Here is a 27,832-nt window from a genome sequence, read left to right as displayed (position 1 = left end):
TCATTCAAATAAAAGTATCATTAAGCATTTCAAGAAGTCAAACTTATTTTTTGTTTAAAGGCTTTTCAAAATATTTTACATATCATCTTCAGATCAAACATTCATAACTTGACAAATCTCATACCTTGTCTCTCTTTATTTCTCCTTATTGCATTATATTCATTTTATAAATTGTATTTTATACTATTTTCAATGCTTTATAAAAATTTAGATGAAAGACTAAAATCCTCTGCAACTTCCCTTATATATCTGGTCTTTTCATTATAACAATGTTAAAATAAAGAATTAGACCCGTGGGTATGGATATGGCATTAGTCACCATAAAGAATTTAAAAGCAAAAAGAACATTAATGTATATTAATTTGAATTAAATAATTTTAGCAATTTTTATTGCATGGTTAATGTTTGATTGTGTTAGTATTTTAAAACATTCTAAAACTCATAAATTAACAAAGTTAAAAAAAATTGCTTGAATCCACTAAAATTTATTTTGTATATAAATAGATATGTTCTGTGTTTGATATGACAATGAGATGTGAAATATTTTAAAAAATGTTTAATCAAAATAAAATAACTGTGTATTTTGAAATATTTAGATACACTTTTGTTTGAATAATAGATAGAGTTAGTTGATACAAGAAAGATATGTATTTTCATTTTGTACTTTAACAATTTGTTCATTAATACAGAATAATTAATACGTTTAATAACAAATAAAACAAAAAAAATGTTCTGTACAAATTCTATAAGAATAAAACAAAATTACAATTATTTTTCTATGAAAAGATCTGATAATATTTTTAAAGTCACTGTGTCTTTTCAGATATTAAATTAATAACAGTATTTTATTTTTACATAACAGCAGTTTATAATCACTAAAAATGTCACAAGAGTGTTTATTTGGAGTAAAAGACAAAAAATTTTTGATTAAAAAAAATAATAAATTTTTAGAATTTTATACTTGAGTTTTAATTTTAAATACTAATATTAGTTTATTTATTGTATTTCAATAGAAGTTTTACAAAGGTTTTTCAAAGCTTTCAGATCTGTTATGAGTGATATAATTTACATCAGTTGTACTTTTAAAAATTATAATATAATAATAATAATAATTTGATGATGATATATTTGTATGCTGAAATTATTTGCACAGTTTAAAGAAATTGTTTTAAAAATACTGCACATCATTTAAAATGAAAAAAATGTATCGTGAATTGTTTAAATTAGTAATTAGTAAGTGTTCTAATGATTAAAACATATTAATACAAATTTTAGGAAACATATTTTTAATTTGATTGTTACAATAGCAAAACAGTAATTCTTTCTGTATTAAATGATTACTAAATCTTTTCACAGCTGGTTATAAATTAATAAATAACACCAACAAAACCTTCAAAACTATAACAGCAATTATAATTTAATATAAATATGCTACGACAAATGCTTTTGATCTGAATAGGATCTGCTTCAGGCCAAAATGTTCAAAAGGCATTCTAATTCTATTGAACATTTTGACCTGAAGCAGATCCTATTTGTCATAGCATGTTTATATTAAATTATATTTGCTGGTTTAGTTTTGAAAGTTTTGTTGGTGTTATTTATTAAATGATTACATAAAATAGATTAAAAGTACATACTGAATAAGTGGAAAATGTATTGTTACATTATTATTATTTTTAAACATTTGAAAACAAATCGCATCAAAAATGCTTCTAAATAAATAATTTGTATTTATTTATTTTATCTTTTTGAATGCATTTATTCATTTTCAGGTAATAGATTAATTAAAAGAAACAATATATAATATGAAAGATGTTTGATTTAATGTAGGTGCCAGCTTATTGCTATGGGGAATCTGGGATCAAATCTGGGTAGGTAGTCATGGGATATTTTTCATGGGTGGTCTGTCTGGATAGCCCACTGGTAGTTGGTTGTGGATTTGCATCAGACCAACAGGTTGGCAGCATGGAGTTTTCCAGATTTTATTCATGTGTTTAACATCTAATTAGGACAGTTTTCAATAGAAAGTCTTCCCAGAATGAACTCTCCCTTGCCATATCACTTTATTCCCCTGGATTGGCTTGGGCTTGACTCTCACTGCTTGGTCACCCTACTGTGAGCTAGCTGAACTCATAATGGGCATAGAGAAATGGTGTGTGTGTGTTTGTGTAAAATATAAGGAAAAATGTGAATTTTATAATGGAATTAATTTTCTCAAATAAAATTACAATACTGCTCTGGTTGTTTTTCATACATTTTGTTACAGAAAATCAAGTGATGTCAAAATTAATTGTTTTAATATCATTTAATTATAAAGATAATAAAAAAATGTTAGATAAATGTTTGTAACAAAAGCTTTAATTAAACATATATCTTAATTAATCACATAATTAAAGCAAATTGAACATATATCATAACATAATTAATTTAAACATATCTTAAAACCACATAAAAACATTTTAAGTTTATTGGTAAGTTGTTCATATACTATATTTTTCATACATATCCATTGGCATACACAATAAACAATAATTGCAATATATAATAATGATTTTTGTATATATAGAGCAAGACCTGAAGATGTTGAAACATTTATGGATGCTTTGAATTGTGAATTGGAAAAAGAGGGAATTGTAGTGGAGTTTTCAAATCCCATTAATAAGCAAGATAGTTTTGAAGAACAGGGTAAGATCTTGATTTATATAATTATTAAACAGAAGGAGAACAAATTACATAAAAATCTCAAAGAATTAGAACTTTAATAACATTAAAATTTTTAAGTATGTGAAATAATATAAATAAATCTATAGAATTCTTAATCTTTGTGTGACACGCGATGCATCTTCCTTTTATCAATTTAACTTCATAATTATAGCAATAATAATAACCACTCTGCAGTGACCAACAGATATATCCGTCAAGGGCGATTGTGTTGCAGTGGTGAGGGACGGATATATCCATTAAATTCTTTTGGGGGTATCGGCAAAAACTACCACGCAAAAAGATTCACACAAAAAATAAATTATGTAACAATAAAAAAAGACTTTTCTCTACTAGACATAACTGTTTACAAAATCTTTTTCCGAAACGGTAATGAGAAAAAACGTGAAAAAATACTTCAAAAATTTCCCACGTTTATTCTCCACTATTTTGGGGTAGCACCATACCTGACTATCCCTCTGTTGAAAGGTTAAGAAAACAGAATTTCTCTGAATACGAAATATTCATACTATATACCATTAAAACAATGTTATTAAATTCTTATTTGAACTTGCAAAGAATATAACAATAGCATTTCCTATTTTCCATCAAACACAGACTTGCAAGGCTTTTTGGATCACATTTTCATTTTAACTATTCACATTATAGTGAATGATTGGTTAGCGAACAGTTTGGACTACGAACAAATCAGATAACGAACATCTTCGCAAAAGATTTTATGTTCGGACAACAAATACCTCACAGAACAAACACAAGAAGCAGTGTAAAATAATGAATATCTATTGGTCTTCCCTTGTCTTCAGGCAACAATTTGAAACTTTTCGGAGCACAGGAGATGTCGACGTCGATGCTCAACCTGGTATATACTGATTGGATAGTATTCTTCTGGACTTTGAACTCTCCCTTGTAATTCCAGCTTTTTATTTTTCTGACAGAAACAGTTCTTTTATAGTATTCGCGAGACTGTTGGTCAGGCACTCGTTAAGTTTTGCGTGGGTTTTTATTTTCGAAAGGTGAGAGTATAATAGCAAAGGTAGAGAGTGGGCAGAAGATGTCCGATGTTGTAGGGTAGTATGGCTCAAACAGGTCTACAGTAGGTTGCAGTTCAATCTTTTCTAAGAAAGATACAGTATAATCAAGAAGACTCAAACAGATTAAGGAGTAACAAAAATCACATCTGAGAAATAAAGAACATCGAAGAGCTCATAAGAAACTCAGCGAGATATGTTTTTTTCTGGAAAAGAGGATTAATGCTGACATCTGCTATTAAAGATCTTTTGAAGAAGTGGGAGGATGTCAGAACAATGGTCTTAGAATGGCATGGCATCCAAACCAGGTTGAGGTTAATAAGCTTAGGGATCTTTACAATTACAATTACTTCCAAAAAATCCTGAAGAGAGAAAAGCAATGGACATTAGTCAGATTCTTTAACCCCCACAAACAGAAAAAACATGACTGATAAAAATGCAAGACTGTGTACATATGTATTTTTATTATTACATATAAATAAATATAGTAAGAAAGTATATAATTTTTTATTTTGGGGGGGTCTCTAGAACAGATTAATCAAATTCTCATAAAAATATATGGTAAATTGATAATTGGTTAATGAACAATTCAGATGGCGAACACAATCTTGGAATGGATTATGTTTGTTAATTGCCCACTGTATATGTTTCATCCATTTACCATATTTCTCTGCAAATAAGAGCATGTTCTTATATGTGATAAGCAGTTGGTTTTGAGTTTTTGAAACATGTATCCTGCTTTGCTTATACATCACATATAAGAGCATAATCTTAATGTGCCAGCTAGTTTTGGCATATAAGAGAATGGCACTGATGTGTCATTGTAAATTAAATGTAAAAGTATTGATGCAGTAACTATTCAGTGACATCTATATGGTAATCACTATTAAAAATGAAAAACTAAATGTTTTCAAAATTATAAAAATTTTTGTTTAAAATAGAGATTTTAGGTACTGTGTAGAATATGGCATCAATTCATTCCATCTATAAGAGCATGCTTATATGTAAGAACATACTATTAAGCCGAGTACACACATACTGGTATACCTGAACAGGCACTCCTGTCTTGTATACCTGAATGTGTGGATGACAAAACTGTCAGTTTTTTTCATCCACATGTTCAGGTATGTAGTGTACCTTACTTTATATGTGCAGAAATATGGTGTGTAGCACTCTTCAGGTTTATAGAAATTATGTCAGTAATATACAACTATATTGAACTAAAACTTCTAAAAATAAATAAATTTTAAAACTGACAGCTCATATAATTTAGCACTGCCCACTATTAAGCAGTCCTTTTTGTGTAAAATGTTTTGGTACTTTTTACACAGAAAGGACTTCTCAGTACTGGGCAGAGAGTATGAGTTGTCACACGTTTTTAAAATTTATTTATTTCTATAAAGCTATGTTATACTAAAATTTCTGGAAATTATGTCAGCAATATACTAAGAGCAATATCTTAAGAGTATTGTATAGATGGGTGAATATGTAATATGAATAGTAGATAAAACTATGTTCCAAAAAACCTTTTATTTCAAGTCTTTGTGATTGGTGGAAAACGGAATGGTGATGATGTATTCCTCACAAGGTTGAATATGGATATAACAAGAAAATATATATACTATACTATTCCTTTAATTTATTTTAAGATAAAAATATTAATTCTTGGATAACATGACATGCATGAGAAGAATTTAATTCGATTAAAACATGAACTATTTCTTTAAACAACAAACTGAATTTAGAATAAGACAACATTCCTACAATGTTAGATTCTCCATATACTTCAAAATTAAGTAATGCTTTGTCTATGTCTCTGTTTTAATTTTATGTGTAAACAAATATATATTGCAATTTATAGAGTAGATGGACTAGTTTGTGGCCATTGTATTATTTCTGCCCAGGTTGAGGAAAAAACTCTCTTATTTTAGTATTAAATTCAAATTGTACATTGATAAAAATCACTTATCAGGCCAATGTAGCTTTTTTTTTGAAAGAATGCTTCTGATTGGTTATCTAAATTGGCAGTTAATTTGAACAGAAGTGATTTTTCTGGAAACAAGTCAGTGAAGAGACCATTTCCGTAGAGATTGTATATTATGAAGGGGGAATACTTGCTAGAAGTGGTAATTGATGTGACCAGCAAAAGTAAGTTTAATGGAAATGTGATTCTAATTATAAAAATGATCCTGAGAAAGAAGCCTACAAGTGCAAATTCTTGGGTGCATGTTATGTTCTGGAGATAATGAAGCATAGAAAAAATAAAGTTTCTTATAGTTATATAAAATAAAAGAAAGTGAACATGGATGTTTTTCTTCTTTGTCTTGTTTATGACCCTCCATTTACAAATGATGATTGAACTTGGCTAAAAGGGGAACTTATTGATGGCTGCTACTGGTACAAGTTGGCCACAAATGGAAAATTTTGGTAGTTATTTTTATAAATTTTATTATATTACTATTATGAAGTGATAAACATTTTTCTCGCATTTTGAGTATGTTGAAAATTTCAAGCTACTTTTATAAGTTCTATTTAAGGAGAAAGTCATAAACTTGTATTTTATAATACTGTGACCAGAAGGTCGGCACCTCTTTGATGCCTTGTCAGGACTGACACCACTGTATGTCCCGATTGACACAGGAGCCGTGATGGCAATTTAGGTTAAAAAGTAGATCGTGCGAGCAGCCACGTGCATGAGCGATCGGGTTCCGGATGGAGATGGAGAGACAGCCCGATGGAAGTAAAGTACTCAGACACCAAAGTTAACAACTAAATAACCGTTTAATTTCAACAAAAAGGAGTACATGATAGACTACAATATACAATATATATATCGGGTTATATTGACTTAGTCTATCTATCTAGTGGTCGTGAGAGAGTTCGTGTGAGATTTGCGCAGGGGGTAAATACCTTGTAGAGGATGGAGATCTGATGAGTGTCAGTTGGGTCGAAAGGAAGAAAGTTCTAGATGACAGTTTTTATTCTGGGTGTACAATAGATACTATGGCTGTAGGCGAGAAGGATGACATACCTGTAAAGATAATTAAAATGATATAGCCAAACTTATAATATTGTCGGATACATCATTCTATTATAAAACGATGTATTCAAAATTTGAGGCATAGGGAAAAACGAGGAACTCTTGACGACTGTCTAAACTTGCAGTTACTTGCTATATTGAACTGATGAAATCGAAACAGTAGGTCGAAAGCATCGCTTTCACTGCTGAGAACTTAACAGATGCAGGCCTCGGAGTCGCTCACTTTTCTCACTTGTACTCACTTTTCAGGTCATTTTCTCACTTTTCTCACTTTTTTGGTCATTTTCACGTGCTTAATTAAGATGTGGGACAAACCAAAAATAATTTTAAAGCCAAACGAATTGCCGAATTATCGGACTATCAGAATAGAAATTTTTTAGAAGAAAATACGCGGCCCTGAGCAGACTCAAAATTGCAACTGCCCGGTCAGTGTCGTTAGGTTATAGAAAACAAAAATTTATTTAACGTATTTAAAAAAATCTTTTATGCACTTAAAAAATCCCTCTCATTACAAATTCAGAAGCCAGTGTTGAGTAAAGTTATGTACTCATGCCATATTTTCATTATTCGCCAAAATCTACCTTATCCGAATTGCATTTCCTTCTACAGAGTTTAAAAATAAGTATTCTAAGCATCCCTGCAGTTTTGGCTGTTTTCTAAGAAAATCACTAAAGTCCTTTTGCAGGGGAAAGCACATTAAGCAGAGGGATTAATCTCTCAAGCTGACAACACTGCTGCCGCTTTTAAACTCAAAATATATAATTATTAAAATTAACACGAGATAGTAGCGTAACCTCCTACCACTAAAAAAGATTTCGTTTCTGACCATTTAGTTATCCTGGTTATAGCCCAATAATTTGGCAGATTATTTGGTTTTAATTAACAATCGGGTTATGGAGTTGTCGTTTACAAAAATATTTTTTTACTTGATTTATCTTTAAATAATTTCATAAACTTGAGTTTAATAAAATTACTTTAATGATTTCATAGCATATTGTTAACGTTAAATCACATCTACATCTTCCCATAAATGTATGTTTAAATTGACTACAAGTATAATTATTCCATATAGTAAGTGTTATTTTCATAAAATGTGTGATTACTTTGGTTGTGAAATATCCATTTTTTAATCTTCTCTTATGCCGATTATAATTGTGCATTAATTGAGAGACTAAAAAAGTAAACGAAAATGTAAATTCATATTTACATATAAAATTTACCAAATAAATTAAAATATTCGAAGTGTTGTAAAAAGTACAACACGTAATTGCTTGTGAGAAAGATTTTCACAGGCTTCCCAAAGGTTAACAACTTTGCAACGATGTTGGTTTTTATTCATCTGCAGGAAAAAGTTTTTTGTTATTTATGAAATCATTAATAAAATATTATTTTACTTATATTATTTGGAGTATATTTATTTCAGATTTATTATTTTATTTGGAAATCAATATTTACATATCTCGAAGCATTAAAAAATAAACAGTTTCTGATAATGATAAATATCCGAGAATAGCCAAATTAGTGAAATCAGCATCGAAAATCCCGTTCCCATGAATGAGAGGATCAATTTTATGCCGGGCACTTTCTCCTGATAGAGCATCAGTGTTGGAAAGAATGCTTAATTCACTTTTGATTGTTAAGGAGGGACTGAACATGTATGACCAAAGCCCACACCTTGTACCTATTGCAAAGGACGACTGAAATTAGCTTCCTCGGTGCATAGAAATTATCAAGAACGATTGGAAAATGAAAAGAAGTTAAAAGAATAAGAGAAACGGAAAAAAGAGCACAGAAATGTTTTGAAGAACAACAAAAGAAAGCTGTTCGTAACATGAAGATTATGGAACGGCAACTGAGTTTAAACCAGAAAAATGTAGAAGAAAATGAAATACATGCGACAGTCTAAGTTCTGTTAGAAGCAGCAAACAAAAAAACTGGAGAAGGCTATTAACAGCAAGAACATGAATGAAGTACAAGCAGCACGTGTGATGCTTATTAGTGTTAAGTGTTCAAAAGCAAGAGAAAGCGAAATAGAAGGAAGTTGATAACATGCAGAATAATCTTAATAAAAGAACATCATCTTTCATGACTGATTATTTACAGAAGCCAAAGACATTTCAAGTATTCATGGTTTACTGGAAATACAGAAGCCACTGGTTATCGGGAAACAGAAAAAAAAAACGCGATATAACCGAGTAATAAAAATTCTGGGCTTTTACTAAACAGATTATACATGCTATGGAATCTCTGTTCTTTCATCAACAAGTGTTTCTGATATAAAATAAGCTTAGTTTTTCAATCCTGAATTTTATTCGTAGGTTATATCGAATTAATTGACGTTTACGTAAACATCGAAACCATGAACGCCCATTTAGCATTGTTTCTTTAACAATGACATTGAAAGACAAATACTGTCGATATAAAAACAAAACATCAATTGCGATTTTATTATACAGTACTATATAAATCGCTTATTAGAAATTCGTGTAGTTTATATTTTTCAATAAAAATTATAAATGCTGTAATTGAAAATTTAAAAAAAATGAATATTGAATATATAATAGAACATCAAAACTTATAAAATTACAGAGTAAAAATTCTCTAAAAAGCAAAATGAAGTTACTACTGTATAAAAATTTTAGAAGTTTTCGTTCAGAATTAGAGAGATCTTTTCCTTACACGTTATGCGGTGAATTCGAAATTTCACACCTTTATGTGAATTGACGCAATACCGTTAATTCACATAAATGTATGAAATTTCGAATTCACAGAAACTTGTAAATGAGGAGACTGTACTTAAAACTAATAAATAAACAACTTTTATATCAAAAGGAAACAAATGACAATCGATCTATCCACCTGTTCTGCATATTTAGCTCTTTCTCGTATTTCGTTGCAAATAGAAATTCAGTGGTAATTGGTAATTTAAAATTAATTGACTCAAATGCTTTTAAAATTTAGGGGACCAAAAAAAACGCGATATAACGAGTGGCTACTATATTACAGTATATACAGAAATTTTTAAAATGTGTTTAACCATAACAGAATAAAAAGAAATAACAATTTTTACCGCTGTTTTGCTGAGTTTTCCTTCTGTGTTTTCACTTCGTTTTGTCACTATTGCACTCACTTTTTATTCACTTTTTCTGTATTTCAACTCACTTTTCTCACTTTTTCAAAGGGGAAATAGCACTCCTAGGCCTGCAGATGATTTACTCCCACGTGTGAAAGTTGACAATTATTCGACAAAGTTTTATTGTCAAGACGTTATGTTGTGATTTAGTAAGTCAATAAATTATGTAGTGTGAGTCTCACAATACTAAATGGTTTCAGTAAAACCATTTATACTGGCCACAACTGGTGCATTTACCCTATATATCAAAAATTTCAATATTGCAATTACAGTCCGTTTCAAAATTATAAACACACCCAACTTTTTTCAATAACAAAAACATTAACAATAGTAATGTATTTATTATATTAATATATTGTTTACAACATCAATTTAAACATTTTCTGAAATTTTTAGATCAATCTGACAATTACAAAAAAAATTATCACAGATTTTCTATTTTTAATTGTTTCAAAAGTATAAACACGGGTGCATAGAAAAACGATTTGTGATGTCTCAATATTTTGTAGGTCCACCATTTGATTTAATTAATTCAAATACTCTATTAGGCATACATTTTACTATTTTTTGAAGTTGTTCAGGTTTAATATTTTCCCAACAATTCATGATAGCTAATTTCAGTTCATTTACAGTATTGTATTGTCTGTTTTGGCCATAAACAAGACAACTCATAATGCCCCAAACATTCTATCTCAGGTTCATATCAGGGCTCCGTGATGGCCAATCAATTACATTAAATTGGTTTGCTGAAAAAAATTATAGTTGACTTTGATGCATAAATGGGAGCAATATCCTGTTGGAATTGCCAGTTTTCTTTCCCAATAAGTGATCCAAAAGTTGTTAAATTTTGATACAACAGTTCTTGATACTTTTCTGAATTCATTCCTTCTATAAATACAATGTCTGTTTTACCCCCCATCCAAATCATGCCCACACCCTCACAGAGCCCTACCTTGCTGTCTGCTCATTCTGACTTCTTTGTTCCCCCTCAAATCATGCCAGTAGTGACTATAACTGTCAGGTTCATCCAAATTCCATATTTTTTTCATCTGAAAAGACTATTTGTTTCCACTCCTCTTTCCATGTCATCTTGTCTTTGGCCCACTTTAATCTACCTGATTTGTGCAATTGTGTTCATTTTGGTTTGTCAGCCATTTTTGTAAATTTGGCATATTTACGATTATGCATACATCTCTATACAGTTGCTGGTGAAACTGCAATTGGCAATGTTGATGCTGCTTCTCTGACAGACAACTTGTTGACCGTCGAGAGCTGAAAAGTTGCAGGGAGTTTAGGCCTTCCCCATAGCTTATTTCTGCCATAATTTTCACCCTGAGTTAACACATTTCTCACAGCACATGTAGATTGATTTACAGCTGCCAAAATTTGTCTTAGAGAGATTGTCATGCTCCTTTTAGTTGGTAAATTTCATGTATTTCCAACTCTGTTAGTGTTTTTCCATGAGGCATTGTTTTAAATCACAAATAACTGTTTAAAATTGGCAACACATTTGTAATAATGAGTGATACTACTCTCTGGTAACAACTAATTAAACCAATAATTAATAAAAAAATTAACTTTATGCATCTGTGTTTATATTTTTGAAACAATTAAAAATTGAAAATCTGTGATAATTTTTTTTTTTGTAATTGTCGGATTGCTCTAAAAATTTCAGAAAATGTTTAAATTGATGTTATAAACAACATACTAATATAATAAATATATTACTATAGTTAATGTTTTTGTTATTGAAAAATGTTGGGTGTGTTTATAATTTTGAAATGAACTGTAGAACTTTTTGTATTTGTAGAATTTCAGTTTTCACACAAGCATCTTTAAACATTCATTTATAGTAGAGAGTTTGTGGCCAACATTTTCAGCCCAAAACGTGAACGTCAGACATCGAGCACCACCATCTGGCAATTCCAGAAGGTTGATAATGGCATTTGCTATGTCTAGCATGGCGAGTAAAAGTTTGGTCTAAACTTGAAGCTTCATTTTTTTGTGTTTGGAGTTAAAATTATGACATATTTTTTAAAAATAATGATTATTTGAGCATTTATGAATAATATTGTAAAGAAAAATATGATTTTAATCCAGAAATTATTTAATTATTCAATTTTTTTGCAAGTGATGTGAACTGCCTATAGAATTCACATATATTTCTGTTCATAATAGCTTATCATAATTCTGTAGGAGTAGGTTTGTTTTCACAGCATTTTCTACCATCAACAGTTAATACGTTTGTAAGTTTTCTAAAAATAATTTCCCAAGCTGCTTTCGGATTTACATAAGCCACTACTTCCCTCAACAAAACTGTGAGGTGGTCCTATCGTACGGTAGGAGACACGACACTAATTAAAAATAATTATTTAGTGTTGTTAAACATCCTGTAAATACTATATTAAAACATAAAAACACGTAAACAGATAATAAAAATATCTTCTTTACTCGCCATGTTCAATCACCAGGAACAAACTATTCTCCACAGCAGAGAGGACCTTTCTTTAGAGGCTACACCTCTGCCAAATTATGTAAAACAGTCTAGTAAAGTCTAGTCAGTAAAGAAGATATTTTTATTATCTGTTTACGTGTTTTTACGTTTTAATACTGTATTTCCGCCAGCACTATTTTACAAAGAAATCCTATAAATACATTAAAATAGTTTAATTTGTTTATTTACCTTTGCTAGTAACATTCGTCATTGTTAAACTTGTTCTGCCATTTTTCAACAATATGCTCTGAGTTAGTGTGCGACATGAACATGTGGTGCAATGTGTTTTACTTGGAATTCAAACGTCAAATGTGTACTTCTGCTCGCCGTACAAGTTTAATGTTTGAACTTTGGCCACAACCTCTCTATTATAAATGAAACTTTTTCTGAAAAAAATTTCTTTTACATTCATTTTATCTAAACAATATAAATATTGTATTCTAGCTTTGGTGCTAGAATACAATATTTATCCATCACAATAAATTTAAGGTTTTTTATAGGATTATAGAACTTATCAACTCATAAAAATAGTGCAAGACATTCACAAAACTATATACTCTAGTACTAAATTACCTTAGCAATGTAATAAAACTGATATTAAGCTATCTACTTTAATGAACTAAAAGCAGTTTTAATAATCTCTAAAATAAAAATTACTGCAAAAATAAAGATTTTTATTTATTTTGACAATATAGGAATTTATGTACAAGCTAACTTAAAAAAACAATTTTTATCAATGTTCAGTATATTATTTTTTTTTAATTAATATTAGTAGAAAAATCAGTTGGACAAGTTTAAATTTGTAATTTTCAGTCTAAAAATAATTAAAACTTTTTACAGATATTTTTTTTGAAATTAAGTCAGTGTTTTATGTTACTTATGACAATTAAATATTGTCATTAACTTATACAGTAGACCCCCCTATAACACGGTAGATACGTTCCGTGTTATATGAATCCGTGTTGTACGAGTTTAAGGGCTACGGCTGTTTGAAAGGTTTTCTTCCATAAAATTAATCGATTCTAGACTAATTTGACTCAACATTTCCAAATCACATATAATTTTTTGGGAATAATCCATATAAACTATGCTATAAACAAAAAATTTCAGGAATACTTACCGAGTGTGCACCGTTCGACAACGCCATTGCTTAAGCTTGTTTTCGTTGCGGAGCAGCTCGTCAAATGGCGGGCATGTGTTTCCTGATCAGCGAATTTTTCGCAGAAAAATAACTTAATTTTGGAGACATCATTAATAAAAATATAATTTTTATGGCCATTGAATAATAAATGTTTTTTAGTAGGTCCAGTGCTCGTTTAAACTCAACGGTTTGTACAATATCCGCTATTGGTCCAGATTTGACCAATCCTGTTGCAGACACGAGTCGGCAATGACGTTTTACCGTGTTTTACGAGTCTCTTTTAGCATGTTATACAAACACGATTGCAATTTTTTCGCCGTGTTATACGAATCCGTGTTATATGAACCCGTGTTATAGGGGGGTCTACTGTATAGTAAAATTTTTACAACTATTTTTGTAATAAATTTTTTATAAATTTAATTATTGATATTTAACTCAATATTTTTTTAGAGGATGCATATTTTTTTTGTTAATATTTTAATTTCAATCACAATTAATTATTATTCATTTAGTCCCAGCTGTATTTGGTGGCAGTACTCATTCAAAACGAATTGGATTTTTATTTGATTCAACACTTACTGCTTTTCTCATGATGGGAAATTTATCTCCAGTAAGTAATTTACTTTAATATAATTGCTGAAAATATTTATAAATCCATTTATATAAAGAATAGACAAAATATCAGTACATTTCCAGTAGCTAATAAGATAATTGAAATTGAAAGTGTGAACTGATTTAAATTTGAAGCCTTATATATATGATTCTCTCTTTTATTTTGAAACAAGAGTAACTACAATTCCAAGTACGGTTTTTCTCTTATTGTATCAGACACAATATTAGGAAGAAATTCTGTTATTTTGGTTTCATGTAATCTAAAAGTTCAAGACATTTCTTTGCAGTAACTTTAAGGAATATAATTATTGAATTCTTTCCATTTATACAATTGTAATTATTTTGAATCATTCTAATGAGAATATTAACATTTTTAATGATGTATTATCAATACAATAATATCTGTCCAGGATTTTGATTAATTATTATAGATATGAAGTTGTTTCATTCCAGTAAATGAAAATAGTAATGATATTCTTTTGAATAAAATTTGAATTCTAAAATATGAAAATAATTGCTAACAAGTGCCTTTTTAAAGATAATTTTGCTGCCAAAAAATATTTGAATATATTCTTTGGTTTAAGAAAAATTGATCTCTTAAAATATATTAAATAACTGTAAACTTTTAGTTACCATAAATGATAAAATTTAATAAAAAATTAAAGTAATTGATATAACTTTGATACTCCATTGATTTTAAATTGAATTTAAAATCAATGGAGTACCAAATATCAAAGTTTTAGATGTCTAAAGAACTAAACCATCAATCTAACCTCAACTTTTTATATAATATTTTGTTACAACTTAGCAAGTATGTAAATTGAGAAACTCTTAACTTACTCGTCAAAGTATTAGTACATTTGACATAGGAACATTTATGTACTTTTTTGTAATAATATTATTTATGTAGATAGCTAAATTAAGATACACAAATTGATAATGCTAATTTATTTTTATATTAAAATATATGATTTTTGAAGCTACAGAGAATTTAATGACATAATCTGAATTCTTTTAATTGTTTTAGGTAGAATATATGTACTCAGTTGATGGTTATTGGCCAAACATTGAATGAATTTATCATTGAAAATATTTTAACAGTTTACAAGTTTAACAGCTGTTTAATAATTCATTTGAACTCAAATATGAAACTTTTAATTAGATGTTATCATGTTTCATTAGTCGTAAAACTTAGTTTCTTTTTACTTACACACACATATATATATATATATATATATATATATATATATTTGAAGGTATTATAAGTAAATGTTAAAGTGTTATTAAATAAAGTTCTTTCTAATTTATTAATGTTTATTATTAAGTAGAAATAATTTTTATGATAATATAGGGTTTGAAGAGTCATGCAGTAACAATGTTTGAAGTAGGAAAATTATCAGATGAATCTTTGGATAGTTTTCTTATTGAATTGGAAAAGGTAAGAGTTTTGTTGGAATTCTTAATTAGAAATCTAAGAGATTAATTTGTACAGTTCATTACACAGAATGACAGATTAATTTATTTTAATAACTTCACAGTATAATTACTATATATAAGGTTCTCAAATCACACATTTGAAATATGTGATTTCAAAATGATGCAATGGAAAAATCAATCTACAATGTTCAAAATACATTTTTGATTGACTGCAGACTCAATTGTTCTGAACAGTTGAGTAGTTTTCTGCCAGTGTGTATAGTAACATTACTTCCAAATGTGTTGAGTGTTTTGACATCACAGTTATTACTGGAATTCATTTATGATACCTTTGGGTACCTATAATTGATCAAAGATGGCTGTGCCTTGTTAGCAAATAAAGTTTATATTATTTATACATATGAAGGCATGCTTTATAGTATTAATCCACTCAAAAATCCAACATGAGATGGTAAGTTGTGCAAACACTAAGCTGTTTTTTAACATAGTGATCTCAATATTTTGACATTAAGATGGTTACATTTTTCAAGAGAATATCCCACCCTGTTTATTGCAGTAACAACACTTAGTAACTCCTTATATACTAAATGCAGTTAAGAGGAATACAAGTATGCATGTGTGAGATAAGCAGGGGGCCACTGGAATGATCCCTAATGACCACTTACTCTGCATGGGCTGGTAAAGCCCGATCTCGGGGTCGACAGATGGCTAAGTTTTGAGTGGGGAGGTCGCGATGGGTAAGCCAATAGGTGTCCATTTTCCGAATAGACAGGAGACAAGTTTTTAACAAAATACAACAAAGTTTAATAAGCTCTAAAGCTATGCTATATGTAAAGATTATACAAATTAGCTAAAATATAGCGATAAAATACATTTATTGAACTGTACAATATTGGCACGACTATTCCTCATTTTATGCCATGTGGGGAGTGGCTAAGGTTGTGGAGAGAGATATCTGTAAACTCTCTCCTCTAACAGAAATACCTCTGAGAGCACTTTCTGATGTGTGTGGCATCGAACGGCAGTGGTTGTAGGTCATGTCTTGGACAGTTCGTATTGAGAGTGAGTTTTCTCTTCGGACAACAAAATGCACTTTCTTATGACAAAATGCCCAGAACCTCAGGTATCTCCACCTTTTATATGAATTGTGTGGGAATCCAGTCACATGGTCGTTAGTTGTTTACACCACAAAGGTTACATTTGCAGGTGTGCTAGCTCAGCGATGACTTGCATTAATATAATCGAGTTGCTTTCGCAACTGACTGTCAACTTTCTCATCCGTTTGGTGATAGTAGAGCTGTCATTCAATCCGAGTCAATGCGATGTTTTTTCTAAATGCTCGCGACAGTGGTGATATAACAATTTTCTTAAAAATGGATTTTAATATCCATAAAAATCATGGATCTCACACATGCAATATAAGGGCAGATATGGCTGTGTTTATCTTTCCTGCTACATTCTTTCAGTTGCCAAGCTATATAAAGGAATTAAGTTAAATTTATAGTAGATGCCAAATGTTAGTTAGTTAGGTGTTCCATGAATGCTTAAATCTAAAAATGAAATAGTGCCACCCTTTTCACCTTCTGTAGTGAAGTTTATAGAGAGAGAAATAGCTGATAATATTTGCACAAATTTTAAAAATTCAAGTTTGATTCAAGTTTTTTGGGAAACAAAACTGAAAATTTAATGCCAAGAGAAAGTTGTGTTTCTCATTATAATGACATTTCAGTTTTACAAACTAAAACTTCTAAGTTTAAAAGTGTTGAACAAAAACTAAATTGAGTTTAAAAATTCTGATTTTGTCTGTTTGACTCAGCTTTTTATTTCCAATAACTCTCTCTTGCTTTTGCATTTTATGAATTTTTAAAACAATAAAGATAAAAATCTCTTGGAAAACCAAAGGGTATTGATTGTTAAAAGGTTCTCAAAAACATAAAATGAAATTAGATTATCTGTATTAAATGTTGTATGTAGTGTGATAGCATGTATGCAAGGATGCAACTGTGGCATTTACCTTTAGTTTAAATGGCAAAATTTAAAATGTACATGATTTAGCAATGCCACTGTTATTGTTTGATTGACACTTGAATGTAATAATTTGATATAATGTTAAATTAATAATTTTCAATTCATGCTACTATAGATTAAAAGCAAATCAGAAAATTGTTTATTTCATACTGCAATATAAATTTTTCTAACCCAGTTTTTATGATATAAACTAGCAGATGGGTGTTAAACCCTTTTGTTGTCAGGACCATTAGTCCTGCTCACCCTGTCACTTGATGGCTTAAAATATAGAATGTCATCCGGATCTCTCGATCCATTTGACTGTCAGGACTGACATCAGCTCAGATAGAGGTTTTGTGTCCTAACTCGCGATATTATGATCTAGATGTTAATGGAGGGCTATATTCTATCAAGCGGGGAGGAGTTGTGGGTAAGTTCCGATCGTAGCAGGGTGTACGTCCGTATTCAACAAAGAAATCAAACAGGTTAACAAATAACAAAAAGGTTTAATTAGATAAAATAAAACAAAGAGATGTAAAAATTTGCAGAAAATTTAGTAGAACTTTCTTTAATTTTACTAACCTTTCTCCGCTCAGGGTTGTTTGTAATTTCTCCCAGTTAGGTACATTTTGGTCCCCAGTCTTTGGGACTTCCAAAGAAATAGTAGAATTTTGAAAGTCAATTTTCAATCCATGCGTCTTGGCAAAATTTCGACCTAATAAACATGGAATTACAAGTCCTTTAACCACTACGCATTCTTGTCGCAGTGTAACGTTCCCAATGAGGATATTGGCCATGAACTTTCCAACAGAGGTTCCTTTTCCTCCTTCCACAGCTAAACGAAAATTAGGTCCGGACTGTAACTGGATATCCTTATTCTTAAGCAATATCTTTCGCCATACTGCATCACTGATTAATGTAAAATCTGATCTCGTATCTATTTGGACTAAAGTCATTACATCATTAATAAAAATTGTTACCTCAGGCAGCTTGGAGGTTTCTGCAATAATCAGTCCTACGGTGGAGGTATTTTCCTCAGGATTGGAGACAGGGTCCTCCTCTCGCTGTCTCCCGTCTAGTTTAACGACATTTGTCTTTTCATCATGGCCACCTTCGGTCGAGTATTTGACCCTGGAGTCTTAAACGTTTTGCTGCTGGTCTGTACCGGTTGTTGTTGTCCTTTAGGACAAGTGCATGAGAAATGACCAGTTTCTCCGCACACATTACTCCAGCAAGACCAGCTGTGACATGTTAAGTTTTAGGTTCAGGAGGTTTACTTACGTGGAGCTGACTGGAGCTGATGGACCTTCTGGTGCCATCAGAAGGCTTACTTCCACTTCAACGGAATTCGTACTCTTTAGCAGTGCGTACTAGTTCATTCAGGGTGTATGATCGTCTATTTTCTAAATACTCCCGAAGTGGTAACGGCATCTGAGCAACGATGCATTGTATTATTTCTTCTTCTTGTGCGAGAGGTTGTCGAGTGCGATACAGTTGTACGGTAGTCCATATAAATTGTTCTACATTGTTGTTGCTGGTGTAGTGACGGCTGAAAAGTTCTTGGGCGACGGCTACTTCGTCTGCTAGAGGGTATTACAAGTCCAAAAAAGATCGTTTAAATAAAGGCCAACTGGAGCCAATTCTTTGGCGGCCATCGTTTTTCCACCACATCGCTGGGCTGCCCTGGTGGCAGTATCCACCTATCGAGCGCTAGGTACTTGGTTAACTTGAAAATATTGTTCGAGGTCCTGCAAGAAATCTGACACAGTTATGTTTGACCTACCGTTAAATTGTATCTCCGGTGGTGGCGGAACTGTTTGCAGCCAAACCATGGATGTATTTGGCGCTGAAGGCACATCTTGCCTTGGCGTTGACGCTTCGGGCCGTACAGCACTAGTAACGTTCGGTGTTGTAGGCTCGGAAATTCCAGTCGTAACACAAGACGTTAAGTATGTTACAGCGTTACTCAAGGTTGACACTTGCTGCTGGAGCTGGTTCAATTCAGCACGGGTTACTGGTGCACTTTCATCCATAATTTTTTTTTTTTTTTTTTTTTCTATTACTTACTGTAAAGAGGTGTTATTCCTCTACCAAATCTAAATTGAATCCAAATTATTTAAACTAAACAAATCAAAATATCAATAAACACTAGAAAATTCAATAAACGTCAATTATCAACTCAAAAGCAAAAGAGTCCCTGTTCGGGCACCAGTTGTAAAGTACTATTTTTAGTATCTTAGGAAACCGACACTAAATGCGGTTGGTAAAACTTCCGTTAACCTAACAGGTACTTTACGCGGATTCGAGATTAGTTTGCCAGGCCTGGGCTTTTAAGCGTGCACTGAAAAATTTAGTACAGTAGAGCGTCGATAAGTGGAATGGCCGGAAAGTGGAACGATTTTCAGTCGGACTGTGTCGTGCTGAATCAAATGTTTTTGATACTAAATTTACTTCTAAAGTATAATTTTCATGTTTTTATATTCTTCAATATATTTATTTTGTTTGTACAAAATGCAGAAATAATTTTTAACGATACGATAGCCTCGATGATTATTATAAAAATTTTCGTTAGGCTTAAAATCGACGAAAATTCAACACGAAGCGACACGCAACGGAGAAAAATTTGAACATCGGACAGGTTAATGTATTTTTTCGTACAAAGTCGGAAACTGGAACAAATCATTAACTGGAAGGACCCCAGTCCCCAATTGGTTTCACTTATCGACGCTCTACTGTAATAATAACGATAAATATCAAGTCAAAGCAAAAAGTTCAAATATATTTAATTAGTAACTAGAATTTACTACGTACAAATGTCTATAATCCAAACAAAATTTATTAACGAAATTCAACAAGTCAACCCGACAATAAACAGCTACTTAGCTTAACTTAATATTAATTTCCCTTTGAAAATTCGACAAATCAAATACTTAGAAACTATGAACAAAATCTCTTGCTAATTAAACGTCTATCCGTCAGCTCACTATACGAAGAACCTATTTCCTCAATCCTTTCGATATCGTCAATCGAATTCCTCTTTAACACCTTGGATCGTCCAATTATCAATCTGGACTTCTATCAGAATATCACCTCACTTTCGAATTCACCTCGGTCTGGATATCACCTCGATTTGGAATTCACCTCTCTGGAAATTCACTTCCTTCTTCTTCGGTTAACGTACGGGTTTTATAAAGTGAGGTGACGTCACACTTCAGCTGGGTTACTCCCCTTATTTACATACTTAGTTTGCTAACATTAATTTTTTTCCTGGCAGCTTTAATTTTCCGACAAAAGCTTATAAACCATTTACAAAGTATTTATCATAATTTTCTGGGATGTTAAGACGGTTTAGTAAGTATTTCCTTACTAGTGAGTGTGGGGACTCCCCCTCCATTTTTTTTTTCTGCGGACCGTTTACTTCCGCTGGGCAGCGCAAGTGCGCGAGATTTTTCCTACGGCGCTTATTTCTTCGTGAGTTGGTTTTTCTTCTTTTTTTGTTACTAACAAGAGAGTGGTGGGGAACCTTCGTCCTAAATAAACATAAGCCCCAAACAAAATATAATAAAACGAAAAATAATAATAAAATAAAAATAACGCTTGGACTCAGTTCCTTACAGAGATACATAATATAACCTATCATAAATTGAGTCTAAATGCTAGAGATTATTTTTAACCGATTTTAAACTTTATGATAATACCTCTGTCAATCAAACTTGGAGAATGCAAGATGAATGCTGGAGAGTTGGAACAGGACTACCTTCTTCTATTATTATGGCAGGTTCCTTCTTCTCTTGAACTGCCCAAACTCGACCTTTTTTATTCTACGTTTTCACCAATCAGATTTAGTATTCTGATCATCTGACAGGACATACATCTGATGCAAGAGACAGATGTTCATCAGATAATTGATAAGAACTTTCACTTCCCTTTCCCACACAAACGACGATTTTTGGTCCATTTTATGGCTAAAATATTACATTGGAAATTATTGATCAAGTGGGAAAATCTAAGAATATGATAAATAAAATGAATAAATTTTCGAATGAATGGCTCTCTACACTTGCATTCTCACATAAGCCTGAAATTGTCTGGACAAAAAATAAGAATAACAAGCATTAAAATGAAAACCGTATAAAGAGTTTGGTTATTTTAGCCTACCATTGTCATGTTTATTGTAATATTTGGATGGTATGAAATGGCAATTCCTATCTGCTTGGCCAGGAATAAAAAATTTAAGATAATATATTTTTTTTTCTAATGTTAACTATAATGTACTGTACAATACACAGCCAAATATCAAATGGGGTAATCTGCCAACAAATCAAATTTCATGAAAAATGGACTAAATATTTAAACTTGGCACCCTCAAAATCCCCTTAAAACATATTTTGTGCTTGCTGGTAACTTTGTATTATGTTATTTGACTTGTTTAAAAGCAGTTATTCTCACATTTATATATGTTTTTATTTAAAGATCATAAATTTCAAAAATGTTTGTGGTAAAACCCATTTTAAGAACATTATCAGAATGCCTATAAACTACATGGGAAGTATGTCCTCATAAATATTGGGACCTTGAATAAGTTCTTGCTGTTTTACAGCAGGTGGCGTTACTAGAACTGTGTGCGTGTATTTTTAGATGGTGATGCATCTGTAAGGAAGTACAATAAGTGACCTTGAAAATCAGTATATGTCATTTTGCCGAAGTGTAAACAACTTTTTTTTCGTGGTGTTAAAAATGTTGCATTTTGTGCCAAAAAAAAGAGTATTTGCGGGGAATTTTATTGCACCATTTTATTTTAAAAAAATCTGCAGCTGAAGCATACAGAATTCTTGTTGAGACTTACGGTGACCATGCTCTGTCGGAAACAACATGCAGAGATTGGTTTAGACGCTTCAAAAATAATAATTTTGACATAGAAGATAAAAAACGTTCTGGCGCACCGAAAAAGTTTCAAGACGAGGAATTGGAGGCATTACTTCATGAAGACTCATGTCAGACGCTAGCTGAACTTGCAGAATCATTAGGAGTTGATCACACAACAGTTTCAAAACGTTTGAAAGGATTAGGAATGATTCAAAAGCAAGGACATTGGGTGCCGTACGAGTTGAAGCCGAGAGACGTCAAATGGCATCTTTTCACCTGTGAACAGCTGCTTCAACGGCAGAAAAGGAAAGATTTTCTGCATCGTATTGTGACTGGGGATGAAAAGTGGATTCACTACGATAATCCTAAGCGTAGAAAATTGTGGGGTAAGCTTGGTTATGCATCAACATCATCGGCAAAGCCGAATATCCATGGCTCAAAGCTTCTGCTCTGCATTTGGTGGGATCAGTTAGGTGTAGTTTATTATGAGCTGCTCAAACCAAATGAAACCATCACAAGAGATCGCTATCGAGTACAATTGATGTGTTTGAGCCAACCATTAAAAGAAAAACGGCCACTGTACGAGCAGAGACATGACAGAGTGATTTTGCAACATGACAATGCTTGGCCACATGTTGCACAACCAGTGAAAACCTACTTGGAAACACTTAAATGGGAAGTCCTACCCCACCCGCCGTATTCACCAGACATTGCCCCTTCCGATTATCACTTGTTCCGATCGATGGCACATGGCCTGGCTGAGCAGCACTTCTGTTCTTATGAAGATGCCAAAAATTGGGTTGATTCTTGGATAGCCTCAAAAGACGTATCATTTTTCCGACGTGGAATTCAAATGCTGCCAGAACGATGGGAGAAAGTAATGGCTAGTGATAGACAATACTTTCAGTGACATGTTTTTTTATGACTTTTTTAAATAAAACATTAATTTTTATGAAAAAACAGCAAGAACTTATTCAAGGTCCCAATACAATACAAGTAAAGAATTAAAAGGCTGTACCTTGGGCTTAGCCTTTGAAGTGAAGGATTATGAGAGTGGGGGAAGTGGGAAGGGGAAAAGGTAGATAGAAAAGTGGGACGTGAGTCACCTGAGCAGGCAACCAGGATCTGTTTTTGGTCAAAAGAAAAGTTACATACACAGTGTGGGTGGGTCACAGCCCAGCACACTGGTATTAGATTGCTCATATGATAAGGCAGTAGTTAGACACTGCAATTAAACGACAACAGCGTGACAAGACAGGACATAAGAGCATGGCAAAAACAGAACAGGTGGGACTAGATGCGTAACAATTTCCCCCATCACTGACTCGTGAACACACATGTGAAACAAAGTAGATGCAATGTGCAGTAAAACAGGCACCAACATGGTGCCTGTTTTACTGCACATTGCATCTACTTTGTTTGGGCTTTGCTACTTTGTTTTGTACTTTGTCAAAGGGGTTTGTTTGTCTCCCGTGTTCATTTTCTGTTGCAACATGCAACAGAGAATGAACACGGGAGACAAACAAAAGTAGGCTTCATGCAGATAGAGGTTGGCTAGTGGGCAGTTGAAGGCCTGCTACGGGTGAAGTCCAGGAGGGTGACTGCTGACTCTTTAATGAAGGCAGAGAAGGCTGCAAAAGTGTTCTTGGTGTTGAAGAAGTCCGGGCAGTTGCAGGGCCAGAGGTAGCTCTTGTTGTACTCTACAATACATTGCATTGGCCAGGAGCTTCCTTTTGGACATTGAGACCCCCCTCCACGTCAACTTCCTGTGTCTAACAGGAAAATGACGTGGAGACGATGGGACAAGATCCACTTCTGGTTGATGGGAAACAGAGTGGATAGAGTTGTACACATGGGTTTGGTCCAGGCTGTGTTTAGCAATTTCCTCTGCTATGTACCAAATGGAGTCAGGGGTTTTGTTAGCAGTCATGAGTTGCTCAGTAGGTTGCAGGAGTGGTACATCCAATATTTTTCAATTGCCCTCAGGTCTAAAGGGATAGTGTTGGCAATAACCTGTAAGGCATTGGTGGGGGTAGTCTGGTAAACCCTGGTAATGGAGATTAGGCATTGAATGGAGAAATGCTTTTAAAATGCTGCCTGTTGGCCACAGAGCCCCAGATTTCTGCCCCGTACAGGACTGCTGGTTTGATAGCAGTGGTGTATATGAATGATGAGTTATGAATGTTGATACCCCATAGGTTCCAACAAATGGAGCAGAGGGAGTGGGCGAGGAGGATGGCCTTTTGGCAAATGTGATCTAAATGGTAATTCCAGTTTAACAGGTTGTCCACTGTTATTCCCAGATATTTAATGTTTGTGAAACACTAACCTTTCTCCATTGATTTTGACAGTGGGATTTTTAACTAAAGGTTTTTTCCTTGGAAAGAGTTACAAAGTACATTTTCTAGGTCTTATGCGTGATATGCATTACACGCAGAGGTTGTAAAATATTAATAGAGTAACATTGAGTAAATATATATATACATTAGTACAGTTAAAGTAATTAAAGAATAAATAGAATAAGTACATATGTATATGTAAGAACAATATAGTATTTGTAATAATAATTCATAGTGTTTAAATGAATAAATTAAATGAACAAAAAACAAAACAAAACAAAAAAAAAAAAAAAAGATTATAGTTATTATAGGTAATTATAGTTGCTGAAAACTGTAGGCACATCCGTGGTAGTCATAGTTTTATTCAGCAATTAAAATGTCGAAATGTTTGCCTGTAGGAAAAGCAGAGATCCAAAATGGAGAATGCCTGATGAGTGGTCTACAGGTGATCCAGTATGTCTATAGTTTAAGACACTTTGCCTTTAACAAGGCGCAACTCTCAGACGATGTAGAGTTCACGCACTAAGGGACGACCTAAAAGCAGCACCTCTCAATGCACAACTGAAGCAAACATAAACACATTGGTTTCCACAAAAAACTGAAATTTCGTACTACAGTTAAAAACACGTCGTATACATCAGGGCACGTTGATTACTTGAAACACGCTGAACACTAAGATATCGAGGCACACAGAGAAAACCCATTGCACAGATTTAGGAGCTTGCCGAAACTTATTCGAAGCACACTTGACCCATTGAAAACACCACAATGATATGTTGAGACACACTCAAGCACATTGAATTGATTTAAACATTGAAACACACTAAGCACTAAGCCTATTAGGCACACTAATGCATACGAAGCACATTAAAACACTTATGAACATACTGAAGACACATTGGAGGACGTTGAGGCACTTAAGTGGTAAATTAAGAAAGCTAAACTAAAAGTCTAGAATTCGTTGAAAGATATTATAGACATGTTGATCTCACTAAACCTGCCAAGCGCGTTGAAGGAAATTAATGAACACCACTGTAAAAAAAAAAAAGGTCGGTCGGTTTGCTCCCGACGAGACCATTGAAGATTACAGTAGTTCACCACACCTATAAGTTCAATATCAAAGGAGCACTTCTCCATCGAAACGTTTTATTAATAACGTAGGTTGTTCGTTAAGCATCTCACCCGTAAGGGTTGACACTGACATAGTAATTTCTCTGTTCCATCATAAGCTGTTAAAAGTACATTTCTAGCTGGTGAGTATTACACTTCTTAGAGTGTGCTTTATCAGTACACAGATTGCCGTTCTTAGTGTGTGCTCTGTTAGTACTCAAATTAATAAAACAGGCTGCGGTACAAGCTGGTAGTTAGAACTCGCCAGTACAAATGTATTCTGTCAGTACATATAGTTAATACAGTACTTCCTTTCGTAGGGCAATCACTAAGATAGTTAATGTTTAGTTGATTAGGAGAAAGCACCTGGTCATCGCTTCACTCAAAGTATAGACACTTTTATTAAAGAGAAATTGAGTATAGAATATCAATAATGGATGTAGTATGTAAATGGAATTGAATATAAGCAATGATACACCAAGTTATTTTATACTAAAGATATACTAATTATATATGAGTTGATTTGCAATTTTAACAGTTTGTTTGGCAAGTTTTATAAAAGCATTGTAAACATTTTTGTTTATCCAAATATCTGATAAGTTGCATGGCCATCTCACACCAAGCTCCTCCATCAGTACCCTTAGTTCTTGTCTTTCTCTCTCAGTCATTACACAATTATAGAAGTAGTGTTTCGAGCCATCTATGATATGGCAAGTAGGGCATTCATTCGATGTCCTATTAGTGAATCTGGCCAGATAGCTGGCGAACTTCCCATGGCCAGTAAAGAATTGAGTGGTATAATAATTCGGGGTAAACCATTTTAATTTATAAAATTGTTGTATATCCGGTATGTAATCATAAGTTATATGACTTCTGTTTTCGTTCCATCTATCTTGCCAATTGTACATTGTGTCTTCCCATAACATTCGTCGTAAGGTACGCTGACTGAGTTTATTATAGTTTATTATCAAAGAGGTATTCTCTGCAGCCTGCTTGGCCAAGGTGTCAGCTCTTTCATTTCCAGTTGTTCCCTGGTGGGCTCTAACCCAGGTAACAGTATAATTACAGTTAGATAAGCGTATTAATTGTCTAATCTCCTCAGCAATTGGGTGCAATTTAGTACTGTTTATAATATTAAGTGCTGACAGGGAATCCGTATATATATGTATATAAGCATTGTCATATGAATCCTTAGTCCAATTTATTGCCAATTTAATAGCGAGCATTTCTGCTTGAAAAACCGTGCAGCAAGTGTCTAATCTAATTGTCTGATTATAAATTTCATCATTATTAATATACGCAACAAAGCTGCATCCAACCATACCATTTATTCTTGAACCATCGGTAAAAATTTGAATGTCGGTTTTTTGAACATTATTATCGTCACAATATACTAAGATATCTGGGTTAGTTGTTTCGTAAAATGGAAATGCCCATTCGACTTCATCATATGTTATATTTCGGAAGGTTGTTTGAATCGTATTTCCCCATTTAACTTGCTGTAATTTACATCGCTGAATAACAAACATATCGATCGGTGGCCTTCTAGCTATCACTTGAAGGCTTTGATTATTCGCAGAGCGATAGGCTTTAGTAAGTAGGAGTAGGGCACGTCTCTGTGACGATATTAACTTTCGTTTTGTATGAACTTTACTAGTAGCCCATCCCCAAGTCCCACATGCATATGTGATGATGGGGATGTAAATAGCATCATAAATAATGGCCATTGCGTCTGTGGAAAGGCCCCAATTTTTCCTCGCTACCTGTGCGAAAGCTTGAAAAATAAGACCGGTGCGGTTTGTAATAAACTCGATGTGTTTGTCCCAGCTTAGTCGAAAATCTATAAATACTCCCAGATATTTCAATGTTTTTTCCACTTTGATGACATTTCCGTTCATTACGAG

At 32.6% G+C, this 27,832-nt stretch overlaps 1 protein-coding gene across 2 annotated transcripts in view; it reads left to right on the top strand.

The window, feature by feature from the left end:
- The window catches only part of LOC136970631 (protein FAM91A1), a 103,297-nt gene that overhangs the window by 49,192 nt on the left and 26,273 nt on the right, over nt 1-27,832 (top strand). For both annotated transcript variants that reach the window (XM_067265078.1, XM_067265079.1), the window contains exons 12-14: nt 2,567-2,685; nt 14,070-14,167; nt 15,521-15,607. In XM_067265078.1, the coding sequence (XP_067121179.1) occupies nt 2,567-2,685; nt 14,070-14,167; nt 15,521-15,607 (304 nt within the window). The remainder of the gene's footprint in view (nt 1-2,566; nt 2,686-14,069; nt 14,168-15,520; nt 15,608-27,832) is intronic.

This window comes from Centruroides vittatus, unplaced genomic scaffold (assembly GCF_030686945.1).
Source record: "Centruroides vittatus isolate TY-2023 unplaced genomic scaffold, ASM3068694v2 contig_2073, whole genome shotgun sequence".
Taxonomy (NCBI): Eukaryota; Metazoa; Arthropoda; class Arachnida; order Scorpiones; family Buthidae; genus Centruroides; species Centruroides vittatus.
Note: the sequence above shows the minus strand (reverse complement) of the source record. Positions and strands in the feature narration are given on the sequence as shown.